Here is a 15,267-nt window from a genome sequence, read left to right as displayed (position 1 = left end):
ATTTTTATCATTTTATGAATAGACCGTTATTTTTATGTTTTTTTTAAAGATATATTTAGTTTTATTTTACGTTGAAATAAATGACTGAATTATGCACATTTTAGTTTGTTTCCGATTTACACGGTTTTCTAAGGAACCTACCTTCAGTGTAAATCGGGGGATAGGTGTACTTTACTATCTTTTACTTCAATTTTACGTTAATACCTAAATATCGAAGAAACCAGAGAAAATTTCGATATCTAAATATTTTTTATTTTAATTTTACGTTAATGTCTAAATATCGAAGAAAACAGATAATTTTAATATCTTTATTTTTAATAATAATTTATACTTGATCCACAAACACGATTTCACACAAGTATTCAATCTTCCTATTATCATAAAACGCACAGGTACAGTTACCAGATTCCTGTTTACGCCGAACAAGGAATACTAATTCCACCTGGAGTCGATAAATCAACAGAAATAAAAGTAGAGAAAAATTCGCCGGTGTTGCGCTACGCAAGGTTGGCAGTATCGTGTGACGTTGAAACGTGCACAAATTTCCTTCTCTCTCAATTCCTCGCACGTTCCATTTAAAATTCCATCCTGCCTGTAAATCTCTTCTTCGCACAGTAGCACCTGGATGGTTTCACGAAAACGGGGCTAAAAATGCACGCAAGCGTCGGGGCGCTCGTGCAATTAACCCTTTCGCTGCGGCACGCTTCAGAAAAAACGTGTTCCCTGTGTACTGAACGATACAATTACTTTTCAACGCTCGATAATCAACTGTTTCACGATAGTCGAACGGTGGATTCTGGTGTTGCCTCACTTCAACAGCGATATTTCACTTGTGAATTGCACCTCTGCGTTGTACGGGCTTATGTGTACGCTCTTTCAACCCTTTGCACTCCAAAGGCGCTACTTAATCACTATGGAGAACTTAGAAACGCACAATTCAAGTTTTCTAATATTACTGAAATAATGCAACTTAAATATTAAAAATCCTTTTTTTCTTAACAAACCTTTACATTTTCAAAGGTTTCACTGCAAAAGTACACTGAAATTTCTATCTAATCTTACCAAGAAATGCTTGGAGTACAAAGGGTTAAATGAGCGACTATTTTTACCATTTTACATCTTCGTAGAGAAAGGTTTAACGTCGCATGAGATCTTCCATTTGCGAGACTAAAATTCGCACTTCTTCTGTTGCATTCGCGTGGCGGAATGCAACAGTCGAGATTCACTTGCAAGTATCGAGGTTGCAACCATCGAGGTTCTATTGTAACGAGAAGACAGCTGAGATTTGGCACTATCTCCATAGGTCCACCTTTTCTAGCACAATCCTAGAAATTAGGCACAGATATTGTCATTATTAGCCAACGCGAAAATATCCATTTTCTAGAGAAAAGGCAAACGAGAAAATGTATAGTTGGGGCCACGATATAGCGAGGTCGTAAATTAAACTCTCAAGAATCGGCACCGATTGATGTTGCGGCACTCAAGAACGTGTGTTGCAGTCTGTTTGAGGGTTCCAACAATAAACGAATGATAGCATATGATTTGGTATTTCAAGTAGAAAATGGTATTTCATTTACAAATGGAAAATATGTTAATATTAAGCTACACAATCTTTTTGCACTTTCTATCGGTATATAACACGAGTAGATAAACTAAGATGCTAAAGACATCAATAAGACCTTTACCTGTAACCGTACTTCCAAAAGCGGCTTCCCCCAGAGGGAGAAACCCTAATTTGTCCTAGCTGCATGCAGTTTTCAGTAAATATATTAGAATCAGTTGACTTTCGCTGGATACAAGAATTCTTCGTACGGTCCTGACAATGGTTTCAAGTACTTATCTGCTCGTATCTCTGTCAATTTTCGGGTCCCGGCAGCTAAAACATGTTTACTTTGACGTCTGACCGATTTTACGACCTCGCTATATCGTGGCCCCGACTATATCTGTCACGTGAGATCTTCCATTTGCGAGACTAAAATTCGCACTTCTTCTGTTGCATTCGTGTGGCGGAATGCAACAGTCGAAATTCACTTGCAAGCATCGAGGTTGCAACTGTACAAATGAGAAGACAGCTGAGATTTGGCCACACCTCCATCGTAGAAATTAGGCAGACGTATTGTGATTATTAGCCGACACGATAATATCCACGAATTTCGGATAATATAAAATTGCTTGATAAGGTTCTCATCTTTGCGTAGTAGGGGAAAGCGGGCTAATTCCGGCCACTTTAATTTCTTGAGATAGCCACTTGTTAACGATGCGACCAGTTACTGTTCATCATTTCTGTGACTATAGCAGTTAACTTTCTTCCTAAGTGTCTGTTTCGAGTTGAACAGTTGAATATTTCACGCTTTGCCCGAGTCTCACGTGGGACAAACTCTCGAAGGGTTGATAAGGAACAATTTTATCGCCTAAACGATCTATCGCCCAAGTCAAAGATCTCTGTGACGATATTTCGTGCAACGCGACTGGTTCTTGCAATTGATCCAGAGGCTCCTGGTCCGCGGAGAAGAACAGAAGTCGAAGAGTGGCTGGCTTCCGGCGGATCTCGTCGTATCGCTTTCATCACGTTCCCCCGGGGGCCGGGCACGCGACTTTGTCGGTTCCTTTTACGGCTCAGCCGACGACAGTATCTTCCCGCGTAATCCGCCACCCACGTGTCGCCGGGAATTACGCGGACAGGCGAAGTGGCGCGCGAACGTAAACAGTGCGGCGTGGGCAAGTTGTGCCCTCGCGGGCAAATCGAGCAGTGATTCTGTACTGAAACAATCTACGAACGTGGAAAGTGTATTTCTTATGAATAATCAATTTGCTTGTTCGTTCATTGAATCAGAGTTTCTATTTAAGACTCCCGAGAGAGCTCCAGGATGTTGTGATTTGTGTCAAGTATCGAGTATCGACGATTTTTCGTCGTGTGTAATTAAGGACTGTGGTAATTCGATTAGATATTGTGCAAGTGGCAATTTTTTTTAATTAATGAATTTTCCAGTTTTCCAATTTTCAAATTAACGAATTTACCAGTTTTCCAATTTTCAAATTAATGAACTTTCCAGTTTTCCAATTTTCAAATTAACTAGTTTTCCAATTTTCTAATTGACCAATTTACGGAGATTCGTATTAACGAATTTTTCAGCTTTCAAATTAACGAGTTGTCCGGTTTGCAAATTCTCAAATTAAGGAGTTTTCCAAATTCTGAATGTTCAATTTGACGAATTTGGGAAGATTCATATTAACGAATTTTCCAGTTTTAAAATTAACGAGTTGTCCGGTTTTTAAATTCTCAGGTTGAGGAATTTTCCAATTTCCAAATGTTCAATTTGACGAATTTAGGGAGATTCATATTAAGGAATTTTCCAGTTTTCCAATTTCCAAATGTTCAATTTGACGAATTTAGGGAGATTCATATTAAGAAATTTTCCAGTTTTCTAATTAACTAGTTTTCCAATTTTCTAATTGACCAATTTACGGAGATTCGTATTAACGAATTTTCCAGCTTTCAAATTAACGAGTTTTCCAGTTTTCAAATTCGCAAATTGACGAATTTAGGGAGATTCATATTAACGAATTTTCCAGTTTTCAAATTTTTCAATTAACGAGTTTTCCAATTTCTAAACTTTCTATCGACGAAGAGATTCATATTAACGAATTTTCCATTTTCCAAATTCTCGATCTAACGAATCTATACTCAAGCTCCCAAATTCTCAAATTTCCAAACCTATACAAATTTTAAATCTCACATTCCATCTCTAAATTATTTACTTTCCCCTTCCGCATCCCTAACGAACCCTCCGACTCCCATCGCGAGCAATTCGAGAACTCTTCGCCCTAACCCCCACGCGCTCTCCTTCCTCTTGCTCCACTTACGCCACACATAATCGCAACTTTCAAAAAAAAAAATAACAAAAACCACCACTTCACAAACTCCTTCCTCGAAGACACGCTAAACAAAAAGGAAGTCCATCGTAATCACGTTATATCATCCAACTGAAAAAAATCCCGCGATAAATCGACGAAAGCATGCGATGCTAATGGCAAGAATCGTTTCAGAGAGTTTTTCCTGCTTTTCCCATACAAGCGCCATGAGAAGAGAAAAAAATCACTCAATTAACGCAATCTTCCCTTTCCGATCTCGACGTGTAACGTCCGTTTCACCAGCGTTTGTAACTACCTTACGCGCCTCAAACCGCGTTTCCAATTCACCGGGCGAATTTCGCGCGCGGCGTCATTCGCGCCCGAAGGCTCAATTAAAATCAGCATAATTTGTAATACGCGTGGGTGCGCTATTTGCAACGGTGTTGTACGACTGGATCGAAGTCGAGTGGATAGCTGAAGAACGCGTTTATTCTGTGAAATTGTACGGCTTGTGTGTCATTCTGTGGGCGAGGATCACGTGTCCCGTGGAAAATCGATTGGTTACAGTGCGGTATATACGTACGTACGTTCGCGAAACGAGAATTGCAGACGGTGGATATGAAAACGTTTCATGGATCTTAGATTCTTTCCTGGCTCTTCGAACGATCCGTGGTGGAAATTATTGAACGTCTGGATTGCAACGTGGGTGATGCGGAATTGCGTGTACTTATGCATCGAGAGGTATATCGGATGAGAGGGATAAGTGGTTCCGTAAGAAATCCAGTTCCTGTCCCACGATGATTACACGAGGTGAATGGAATCGGCAGTTGTGCTCGCTGTGGGTGTTTTCTTTGGGGGATTATAGTTATTCGAGATGGACATTTTTTTAACGTAGGTATGCGTGGAATATTCCCTTTTAATGGGAAACGGGGAAATAAAGTTACGTGGATAGCTTGTTTGATTTTTGTACTTTCATCATTTTTTTTTGGAAAAACACTTGTTGTTTTTGTGAATTGTTAGCATGGTAATTGAACACCTTAGACGGACAGTTTGGTTGTAAATATTGTAATTAATGTATCATAGGGATTTTACCTTATAGTAATAATAATGATAGTAATTTTAGTGAAATGACACTTTAAAAAAAAAAAAAGAAAATTTCTATTACTGAAGATAGACGCTAAGTTTAGTTTACAAGGATTTAATAATAATAATGATGATAGTAGTTTTAGTGAAATGGCACTTTAAAGGCAAACCGATGTAGATTTTTATTTCTGAAGGATAAAATTTGCAAATGTATACAAAGAGTTTCTGAATATCTGGAAGATTCTGTATTTAAGGTGCCTGAAAATTCTATCGAGATGAAAAGTATTCAGTTCGAACAACTGTCACGAAAATACGTGGGTTACGAGATGATCAATACCCAGGAATATCTACGATTCTCAAAGTCATTCATTTACATAAACCTTCGTTTTTATATCTTTTTATCCGCCGGTGAAACGTATCCTATCGATAATGATAGATTTCGTATATCTGGAATTATTATTCATGAAGTAGTTCCTTGTACGATTTCTACGTTATCAAATATCGAACATTTATCGTGGATACAATTAATCGATGACCTTATGATCCATATACTCGTGTGTGAATTAATTCAGAGTGCTACCTGAAGACCGTTATCTTCGGTGACGATTATGCAATTCGCGTAACGTTATCAGTAGGTGTTAATTTGAGAACAAACCTTCACTTTTTACTTCTTCCAATTCGAGTAGTCGAAAATGTACGTATCAAAAAGAAAATTGGAAAATTTGAAAACTGCAACGTTCGTTAACGTGACAATTGGGATACTGGAAAATTGGTTAATCTGAAAATTCGGAAAATTGAAAACTGGAGCATTGGTTAACGTGAAAATTTGAAAACTGGAAAATTGCTTAATATGAAAATTTGAAAACTGCAACATTCGTTAGTCGGAAAATTGGAAAATTTGAAAACTGGAACATTCGCTAACGTGGAAATTCGAAAACTGGAAAATTGGTTAATCTGAAAATCCGGAAATTTGAAAACTGGCACATTCGTTAACGTGAAAATTGGAAAATTCGAAAACTGGAAAATTCCTTAATATGAAAATTTGGAAACTGAAGCATTGGTTAACGTGAAAATTCTAAAATTTGGAAACTGGAAAATTCCTTAATATGAAAATTTGAAAACTACTGCATTCATTGGTCGGAAAATTGGAAAATTGGAAAACTGGAAAATTCCTTAATATGAAAATTTGAAAACTACAACATTCATTGGTCGGAAAATTGGAAAATTTGATAACTGGAACACTCGCTAACGTGGGAATTCGAAAACTGGAAAATTGGTTAATCTGAAAATCCGGAAATTTGAAAACTGGCATATTCGTTAACGTGAAAATTGGAAAATTCGAAAACTGGAAAATTCCTTAATATGAAAATTTGAAAACTAAAACGTTCGTTAATCTGAAAAATGGAAAATTTGAAAACTGAAGAATTCGTTAATATGAAAATTCGAAAAATTGGAAACTGGAGGATTCGTTAATTGGAAAATTTGAAAATTTGTGATCTGGAAAATTTGTTAATGTGGATATCCGAAAATTCGAAGATTCAAAAGCTGCGAAGACTGAAAACTGACTGTTAGTATCAATTTTTGTCTCACGCAAAAGGTGCGAAACAATTTCTTCTCAAAAAATCGACACCTAAAGCATTACGAGCACAAATAAGACGGTATCTCGGGCAAAAGGACTATTCTAGCAATTCGTCGTCTTGATCAGGTTGCATCGTCGCTTCACCTTGAAGCCGACATGCTCACTTCTCCGCTCCATTTGTCACGATAACGCGAAAACGCTATTAATTGGCCGGCTGTCCGCGGTAATAATCGATCACCGCTGCCGTTTGATTTATGAAGACCTCTATCAGGTGGTATGAGGTTATATTTCCCGCCCACTCGGCCACATTAACCATGAGAGAATCCAATAGCGATTATTCAACAACCTTATCTTGCCACTAAATACACATTACCAAGTGCACCTCGATATCCTACGTATTTTTTTCTTTTTCTTTTTGGAAATGTCGAGGAAGTAATTTCTTGCTTCGTAACATTGTATCACTGTCCGATGAATTATAGACCAACCGGTATACTGTACTTACAGTTACTTATGACATTCGAACGTTTTCCGGTTCACGAGATAAAGAATATCTTTCGCAAAATTTTTCTGAGTCTTGATCGAAGAAATTTCCTACTCTGTGTCTCTTTGCAACTTCCATTTCCTAAATGTTATCCTCAATTTAATACATTTCGCGACGCGGGAAAATTCAAAAACGAGGTTAAAACATCACTTTAAAGTATTCAATTATAAATAAAAAGAAAATCGCGCTGAATTCAGTTTCACTTAGTTTAATAGAAATTTCGTTTTCACCACTTATCAACTTTTCTCCATTCTTTTCTAATTGAAATTAATTGAATATTCTTAAAAATACTTATATTGAATATTGTTGAAAACACTTAATTCCCAATGAAAATTCATATTAATCGAATATCGTTAATAATACTCAACTCTTGCACTCGTTCTTGCAAAACGTTTATTTCGTTTTTCGCCAGCGACACCGGACACCTCTTCGTTTCCGATCGAAAAGGAAAAAACGGAAAGATGGAATATTATTGCTCGTAGACGCGGTCGAGTCGTCGTCACCTGTTTACAACGGATTGCATTACGCTGGGGGCGCGCGTTTAATAGATCGATGTCGAAGGACACACGTGGGTTTTGTTCGTCGAACACGACACGATTATCGGGATTTTCATTTCATCGATTCGTGGCTCCATAGTGTACATGTTTACACTTGCATCAGTGTGCAATTCGCCGATGTATTTGCATCACTCGAGGCGATAGTCCGAAGCGTCCAAGGATTTACGTGGATTTTCCAATTTTCTTTTTCTCTCTCCCCTGTTTTCCCCCCCGTTTCCTTCGATCGATCGTTCCGCAGTCCCACGCGACACCGATTCAGCTAAATCGCGAGGCCTCCGTGCGAGAAACGTGCCCGGAGGCTGTCGATGAATGCTAATGGCGGCGTCGAGTGCCGTTTAAATTACAGAGGCGGTTTGTGGACACTGTGCGAGCTTTGGGAAAATTTACGCCGATCTTTTTAATCCCCTGTTAATTTCTGCGTCGGTTAAACGTGACATTTCTGCGTTTTCTGGCTGCAGGAATTAGTTGATTATGGAATACGTGCGAACCTAACCTATAATAACGTGAAAGAATTGCAGGTTAGGTTGTGTGCTACGTGAATAATCGACAAAATCGTTGGTATCTTTTAATATTTTTCAAAATTTATCAGGGAACTTTGGAACGTATCGTGTGCTCATCTTGTATTATGAGATTTAATATTATACGATTTAGATTATGAGATTTAGTATTTGTGATTTTTCTATAAGTATTAAGCTTCATTTCTCCTAAATTTGGACAAGTTATGACTCATCTTGTATATCCAGATTTCAGAAAATTATGCAGCAGATAATGAGAATACGGTAGATTTAACGTACACAACCACTGCAATCTGATTACAAATGTTATTTTATAACACAGAATTGTTTCATCACGAATAACGAAATTGCTATAATAAATGTATATATAGAAACTATTTTAAAACCCGTTATAGCCTGTGTACTTCTGTACCACCCGTACACAGGCTTTCCTCCATCCATCATTCGAACGACCAAATAAAACCCATTACCAGAAACAAAATACCCGTTTTATTGAACGAAATCAAGGGAACACACACGCTGTATCTCGTAACTTGCACGATCATCATCCAGTGTATACACGTATACCGAGATGAACCGTCTAACGAGCCCGCAGCTTCCAGCGGCGCGAGGTCGAGAAGCTGCAGTCTCATCCCTCTCAAGGTTATTATGAAACATTGTCGGCCGACATCCTATAAACAGCTCCGCGTAACATAAAACCCATTCATTCCCGAAAACGCACTCGAGCCTCGTTTTCCTGGCTGCCAGTCACTCACGTCGGCTAGCAGCCTCCTCATATCTTGTCCCGTTTATGGCTACGTCTCCTGAAACACGCGTGCGCTCATCTTCCGGTTATGTTTTCCATCTCTTCGCAATCTCTCCTCTCCACTTTGGTCTCGCGGAAGTATTCCCATAATCTCATCGAGATTTTTTCCTCCTTGGGGTCGTATGACGGGCTCGAATACGGTATGCGAAGAATTAGCGTAATGGAAAAGAAGTAATTCGAGATTGCGAAGTTATGGCAGTGAATAAGTTTTGATTCTTTTCGTTGGATATATGTATCCCTGAACGTATTATCGAGGGACTTGTAAAATGAGTCCAAACACGACTACTTTCGGACAATTTCGAAAATCTTAGTTCGAAAATTGAAAGATACCCGGTATAACGTTTTCAGCGAAAAATAGTCCGAATATGGTCGTGTTTGGGCTCATTTTCAACGGGAGAATCTTACCTATCTACCGATAGTATTCTCACGAGGGTATAATAGGAGATGAAGAAAATTTGAAATTTGTCCGAACCGAAGAGAAGTTGAATTTTGAAAATTTAATTACAGAGGATGTACTCTTAAAGCCTGTCGCTCAAGGGGTGAATTCTGCTTTCCAGAGCCTCGTAATCGACAGACGTGCAGCATCGCACGGCGTCGCCGGGACTCTTCAGTAGTCGAGAGAGGACGCGGACGAGTAATCCGCGGCGTATCTGAAAGAGGAGGAGCAGCGTAGTAGAGCTGTGTAAAAACGAGGGAGGAGGAATTAAAGAGCAGCGAGAGAGTGAGAGAGTGAAGCGTGCGAGATAAAGTTGAAGAGGGGCCGGTGCGGGCCACCGGGACATCTCCTCGGCTCTTTTCCGCTTCAGGATGTCGTACGCCAATCGATTCCCGTCTTCGCAGCACACCCGTTATCGCAGCAGCTGGGGACCATCCTCGGTCACTGTGTTCAATCGCAGCGACGTGCCCAGGCCCTCGCCGGAAGAGGAAGAGTACGCAGACTTCTATCACGAGCGTCTACACTCGGCACAGAGCAGACAGTTGCTGCCGCTGCAGGAGGACCTCGCAGATTGGATCAATAAAACGTTGAGTGAGTAGCTCTGTGTCTGTGATTTTGCACTTAGGGGCTCTTGGCTTTCGCCTGGACGAGCGGTTATGATGTGTATGTATCAGGTCGGCGCAAGAGTCCCTTTTGTCTCTTTTTACCAGTCGAAGGGTAGAAAATTGAAACGTAAAATTAAAGTTAGAAATGATGCCATTTTTTCACATTTCCAAATACTTTTCGCTAAATTTCAGGAGTTCCCCTCAAATATATTAGGGACCTTTACGCCATCTTGTTTTATGCTCCTCAACTTGACTATTTGTGACTTTTCTGATTCGCGAAAGTCAGATATTTTTGTGAAAAATTTCACATATTTTTGCAGGCTATGAAATTTCCAAAGTTCTGTTAAATTCAAGTATGCTAACAAACAGGCACAGTAAAAAACGCATTTCTACGTTTCTAACGAACTCATGCGTCGTCCTAATATACAGCTCCTGAACTTTCTATCGGTAGTGTACATTCATTGGTAACTGGAGAACATTTAGGGATAGTATATCAATAATGTAATACGTCTTTGTGAGATGTGATTCTTGTATTGGGGATGATGGAGTAAAAGGATAGTGTTTAAATGGATGACATAAGAGAAGAGAGGTTTGGTCAGACGTGTGTTTCGTTTATATAGGATGAATTTCTTGCTGGTTTATATTGTATTTTGTTTGAAAGAAGTGGAAGGAAGGGTTAAGTATCAAATTTGTTCGAGGCAAGGGAACTCATCCTGTAAGATGATATTGACCGACGGTGGGAGTAACCTGTTTCATAGATAGAACCTGCAAATTTATTTGTCTAAATATCTTTAAATTTCTTCCTTCTCAAGAAACAACACTTCGTTCCATTATTAACACGATTTATTGCAACGTGTTCGTGTACACTTTAGTGTCGACCATTGGCTATACCGATTCAGGAGACTTCCACGAGTGGAAAATCAAATTTCTCTCACAAGTATTACAAATTTTGTCACCACGATCAGGTTTCAATTTTCCTCTCATAATTTCTTCACGCGCCAAAATTTAAACACTTCAAAATCTCCCGAGCTTAGGAATTTTTTCCAAAAAAGCTAAGCGCTCAAAATTTTAGTATTTCCCTTAGAAATTCAAATATTCCAAGAATCGCAATTTGAGAACGGAGCTTCAATTTTCGCTTTGTACCTTACTTTCGTAACCTATGCAAAAGGAATGAGCGTGACGTAATGAGAATCGGGAGTTCCCCGCGATTCTTCTTTTTCGTCCGCGGCCGCGTGTTTCCGCCGCGACGTGGACTCGCCTTAAAGGGATGCAGCTCGTCGCGGGATAGAACGTGGCGTGTGTAAGTCACGCGGCTTTCGTTCGGTACAAAAGGTTCGCATCTGGTGCGACGTGGGAAAGGATACTCGTAACATTTGGCCTTTCGTTTTGCCGCGGTTTCGGCGGATGGTCGCGCAAAAAAATTACGCTCGCTCCTTTGCATACGAGGTTAAACTTTCTGGCGTGTAATTTCAGCGGATAGCTAATGTCTTGAAATGAGAGTTTAGTGGAATGAAAATTAGAGTTTAACACTTTTCTGCCTTAGAATCTCAGCTGATAATTAATGTCGTAAAATGAAAATTTTGTAAAATTGAAATTTCGTAAACTTAGAATTTCGTAAGACTGAAATTTTGTAAAATTGAAATTTCGTAAACTTAGAATTTCGTAAGACTGAAATTTTGTAAAATTGAAATTTCGTAAACTTAGAATTTCGTAAGACTGAAATTTTGTAAAATTGAAATTTCGTAAACATAGAATTTCGTAAGACTGAAATTTTGTAAAATTGAAATTTCGTAAACTTAGAATTTCGTAAAATTGAAATTTTAATTCAACATTTTCCTAGCAATTTTTCCGTTAAATCTTCGATTTAGCGTTCCTCATAACATAAACATTAGGTTTACGTAATTTTTAATCAGTTTTCAATTATCTACATTACAAAAATAAAATAGTAAACTTATTTTAATTATCTTTTATTACAATTTTTTCAACTTTTCGATGGGTGAAATTATATACAAGGTGTCCAATTCTTCAGGAGTACACGGCTCGTTAAAATGAAGCAAAAATTGTGAATCAACGAGTATCTAGAAATCACCTTTCTTTCTTATATTTTGCAAATAGCTGGAAGTTTTACAAGCATTTTAAACCGATGTTATTGAATTCGATTAATTAGAAATGGATGAAATGTGCATCGGTTAGCAGGGATAGATTTATCGCCGAATAATTTGCATCTGTAAAATGAAAATGCAAATTCGTGCAGGCTGCATCTGTTTAAGATCGTTCTGACCGTGCATCATTGAAGAAATCGTATGAAGATAGATCGTTGATGTCACTGATAGATCATTTTCTGGGACGCGATAAATATGCACTTGTGCAAATAAGTTTTAATTACGTTGCGTTAATTAAACTGTTACACTTTTATTTGCAAAATATTGTATATATAATTAGAAACGGAAGAGTTTTCTTGAAACGATGATCAATACAATTAAAACGGAAAGAATTTTCATGAAACGATGATCAATATTATTGAAAAAAAAATTACAGTTTTCTTCATTATCGATTTAAATGCAATTCGTACGAAGATGGAAATTGATGAAGTTTGTGAAATAGGATAGGCGTTTATGTCGATGAACACGATAATTATAGCAGAAGCTAGTCTATTACAGGATAAAACGAAAGAAAAGCATAACTTTCGCTTTCGTTTGAAATTGAACGAAGCTATCTTCGTATCCTTTACGTGACTTCGTTTGCAACTCAGAGGCATTGTATAATAACCATTCATTTTAATAACCATCCGTCCAACTATTACGAATCATAAATAACTAAGATGTTGATAATCGTGTCAATTTCCTGTACGTAACATGTTATATACATATTGTAATTTATAATCATTAAAGTGTATAAATAGTATCGATTTTCTTTTATCAAGGTTTTACAAAAAAATACATTTCACATTTCTCATTCTCTGTTTTAAATTTATTTTCGATTTCTTTAACAAATTTTTACGGAAAAATACATTTCACATTGTTCACTTTGCATTTTTAATTTATTTTCGATTTCTTTAACAAATTTTTACGGAAAAATACATTTCACATTGTTCACTTTGCATTTTTAATTTATTTTCGATTTCTTTAACAAATTTTTACGGAAAAATACATTTCCCATTTTTAATTTTCTATTTTAAGTTCATTTTCGATTTATTTAACAAATTTTTACGGAAAAATACATTTCCCATTTTTCATTTTCCATTTTAAATTTATTTTCGATTTTCTTTCAACAAATTTTTACCAAAAAATACATTTCACACTTTTAATTTTCTATTTCAAGTTCATTTTCCATTTTTTTAAACAGATTTTCACCGAAAAATACATTTCACACTTTTAATTTTCTATTTCAAGTTCATTTTCCATTTTTTTAAACAGATTTTCACCGAAAAATACATTTCACACTTTTAATTTTCTATTTTAAGTTCATTTTCCATTTTTTTAAACAGATTTTCACCAAAAAATACATTTCCCATTTTTCATTTTCCATTTTAAATCTACTTTCAATTTCTTCAACAAATTTTCACCGAAAAATACATTTCACACTTTTGATTTTCCATTTTAAATTTATTTTCGATTTTCTTACAACAAATTTTCACCGAAAAATACATTTCACATTTTCCACTTTTTACTTCAAGTTCATATTTCTTCTAAAAAAAAGAAGCGTACAAAGTGCAGACCAATCAATAAATCTCCGTTCATTTTTCTGCATGGTTTCATAGATCAAACTGCGGCATGAATCGGGCAACGGAAGATAATTCATCAGATCTGTAGCGCGATAAGCTAACAAATTTCGAAGTAGGTGAAAGTTCTTTCCATTAACTAGATTACTCGTGAAGACCATAGAACGCGTGTTCCCAGAATCGTTGTACAACTAGCTAACGTTGCAAGAACCTTAAAACATTTTATAGTTTATCTTTAACAAAGCAGGGGTGAGTGAATTCGAGGAACTTAAATCGTCAGAACGTTTTACCTATTTCTCCAAATTGTTGCAGCTTCTATGATTTTCTCAACGATTCGTGCAATAAAATTAATCTTCGATCAACAAGACATTCCTTAAACTACAGAAAATTATCGAATCTCGAACTAACAACACGCTAATTAAAATTCAGTGTTAATTATTCTTCGATGAACAAAATTATTCTAAGTTTCGTTTTTAATTAATTTTAATCGAAATTAGAGATTAATTTAGCTTTCGATTTATTACGTTCAATTAAAATGAAAAAGATTAATTAAAATTGACGAAATCGACGGTTTCGCTTGAGATCAAAGAATGTCAAAATTGTGCAGGTTTTTAACACTTTTTTTTGGTAACGTTGAAATTCACCGTGAAATTAGAGAATCGGTAAGAAGAATGACTGTTTTTCCAGTGGAAATTGGAGTGGAAATAGGCTCCAGTTTTTCACAAACTGACAATTCGTGGAGTGTCGACTGTATCTTTTCTTTTTTTTTCTCCGATTAGAAGCACTAGTGTGACCGCCTTTCTTAACTAGTACTTTCCTAATACGGCGCCAAATACGAGTCGATGCGTATCATAGAACCTCCCTGATGGAGTCACCGTTTTATCCAGTAAATTCCGTATTCTATTATAGTTTCGGGTCGTTCATAATCTATGAAATATTCATGTGATACGTTTATCGATACTATAGCACAGTTTACGAGGCTCGTTAACAATGTCAACAATAGCAAGCAATGTTCGAAAAAGAATTTTATTGCAAATCACGAGGCTTTTAGGTATTTTATAGAATATCTAAATAATATAGAAAAATTGTGGAATTTTATTAATGCTACGCTGTCTCCTATTTTTGTGTCGTTCGTGATCTATAAAATTGATATACACTACCGGCTAAAAGTTTTCATCGATACTAAATCTGCTGCTAATTTTTCATAGATTTGAAGTTTATCTCAATTCTACATTTATTCGATTCGAACGATAAAAAATTCTCAAAGTCGATGACTTTTTTCTCGAAATTTTTGTGTAAATTGCAATGCTCGGTGATACCAAACTTTTGGCCGGTAGTGTACGTATTGCAGTTTGTGGGGCATAAATGTTAACAGTAGTAGGCGACACTTGGAAAAGAATTTTATGGATAATTGTGAGATTTTTAAATATTTTATGTGGATGTAATATGAAAGAATATTGAAAAGGTTAGGAAATGCTCTGTTTTGTTATTTTCAGTATTCTAAGAAATGGTAAACTTTTTAAAAATGAAACAAAGTGAAAAAGTACTCTATTTTATTATCTTTAAAATTTGA

At 36.7% G+C, this 15,267-nt stretch overlaps 1 protein-coding gene across 1 annotated transcript in view; it reads left to right on the top strand.

Annotated features, from left to right (window-relative positions):
• Nucleotides 1-15,267, top strand: part of LOC108571580 (growth arrest-specific protein 2-like) — a 63,682-nt gene that overhangs the window by 19,549 nt on the left and 28,866 nt on the right. The window contains exon 2 of the mRNA XM_017933653.1: nucleotides 9,490-9,959. Coding sequence (XP_017789142.1) covers nucleotides 9,740-9,959 — 220 coding nt within the window. The 5' untranslated portion in view covers nucleotides 9,490-9,739. The remainder of the gene's footprint in view (nucleotides 1-9,489; nucleotides 9,960-15,267) is intronic.

Source organism: Habropoda laboriosa, unplaced genomic scaffold, assembly GCF_001263275.1.
Source record: "Habropoda laboriosa isolate 0110345459 unplaced genomic scaffold, ASM126327v1 scaffold40, whole genome shotgun sequence".
NCBI lineage: Eukaryota > Metazoa > Arthropoda > Insecta > Hymenoptera > Apidae > Habropoda > Habropoda laboriosa.
The sequence above is the reverse complement of the archived record's forward strand: the minus strand, read 5'-3'. Positions and strand labels throughout refer to the sequence as shown.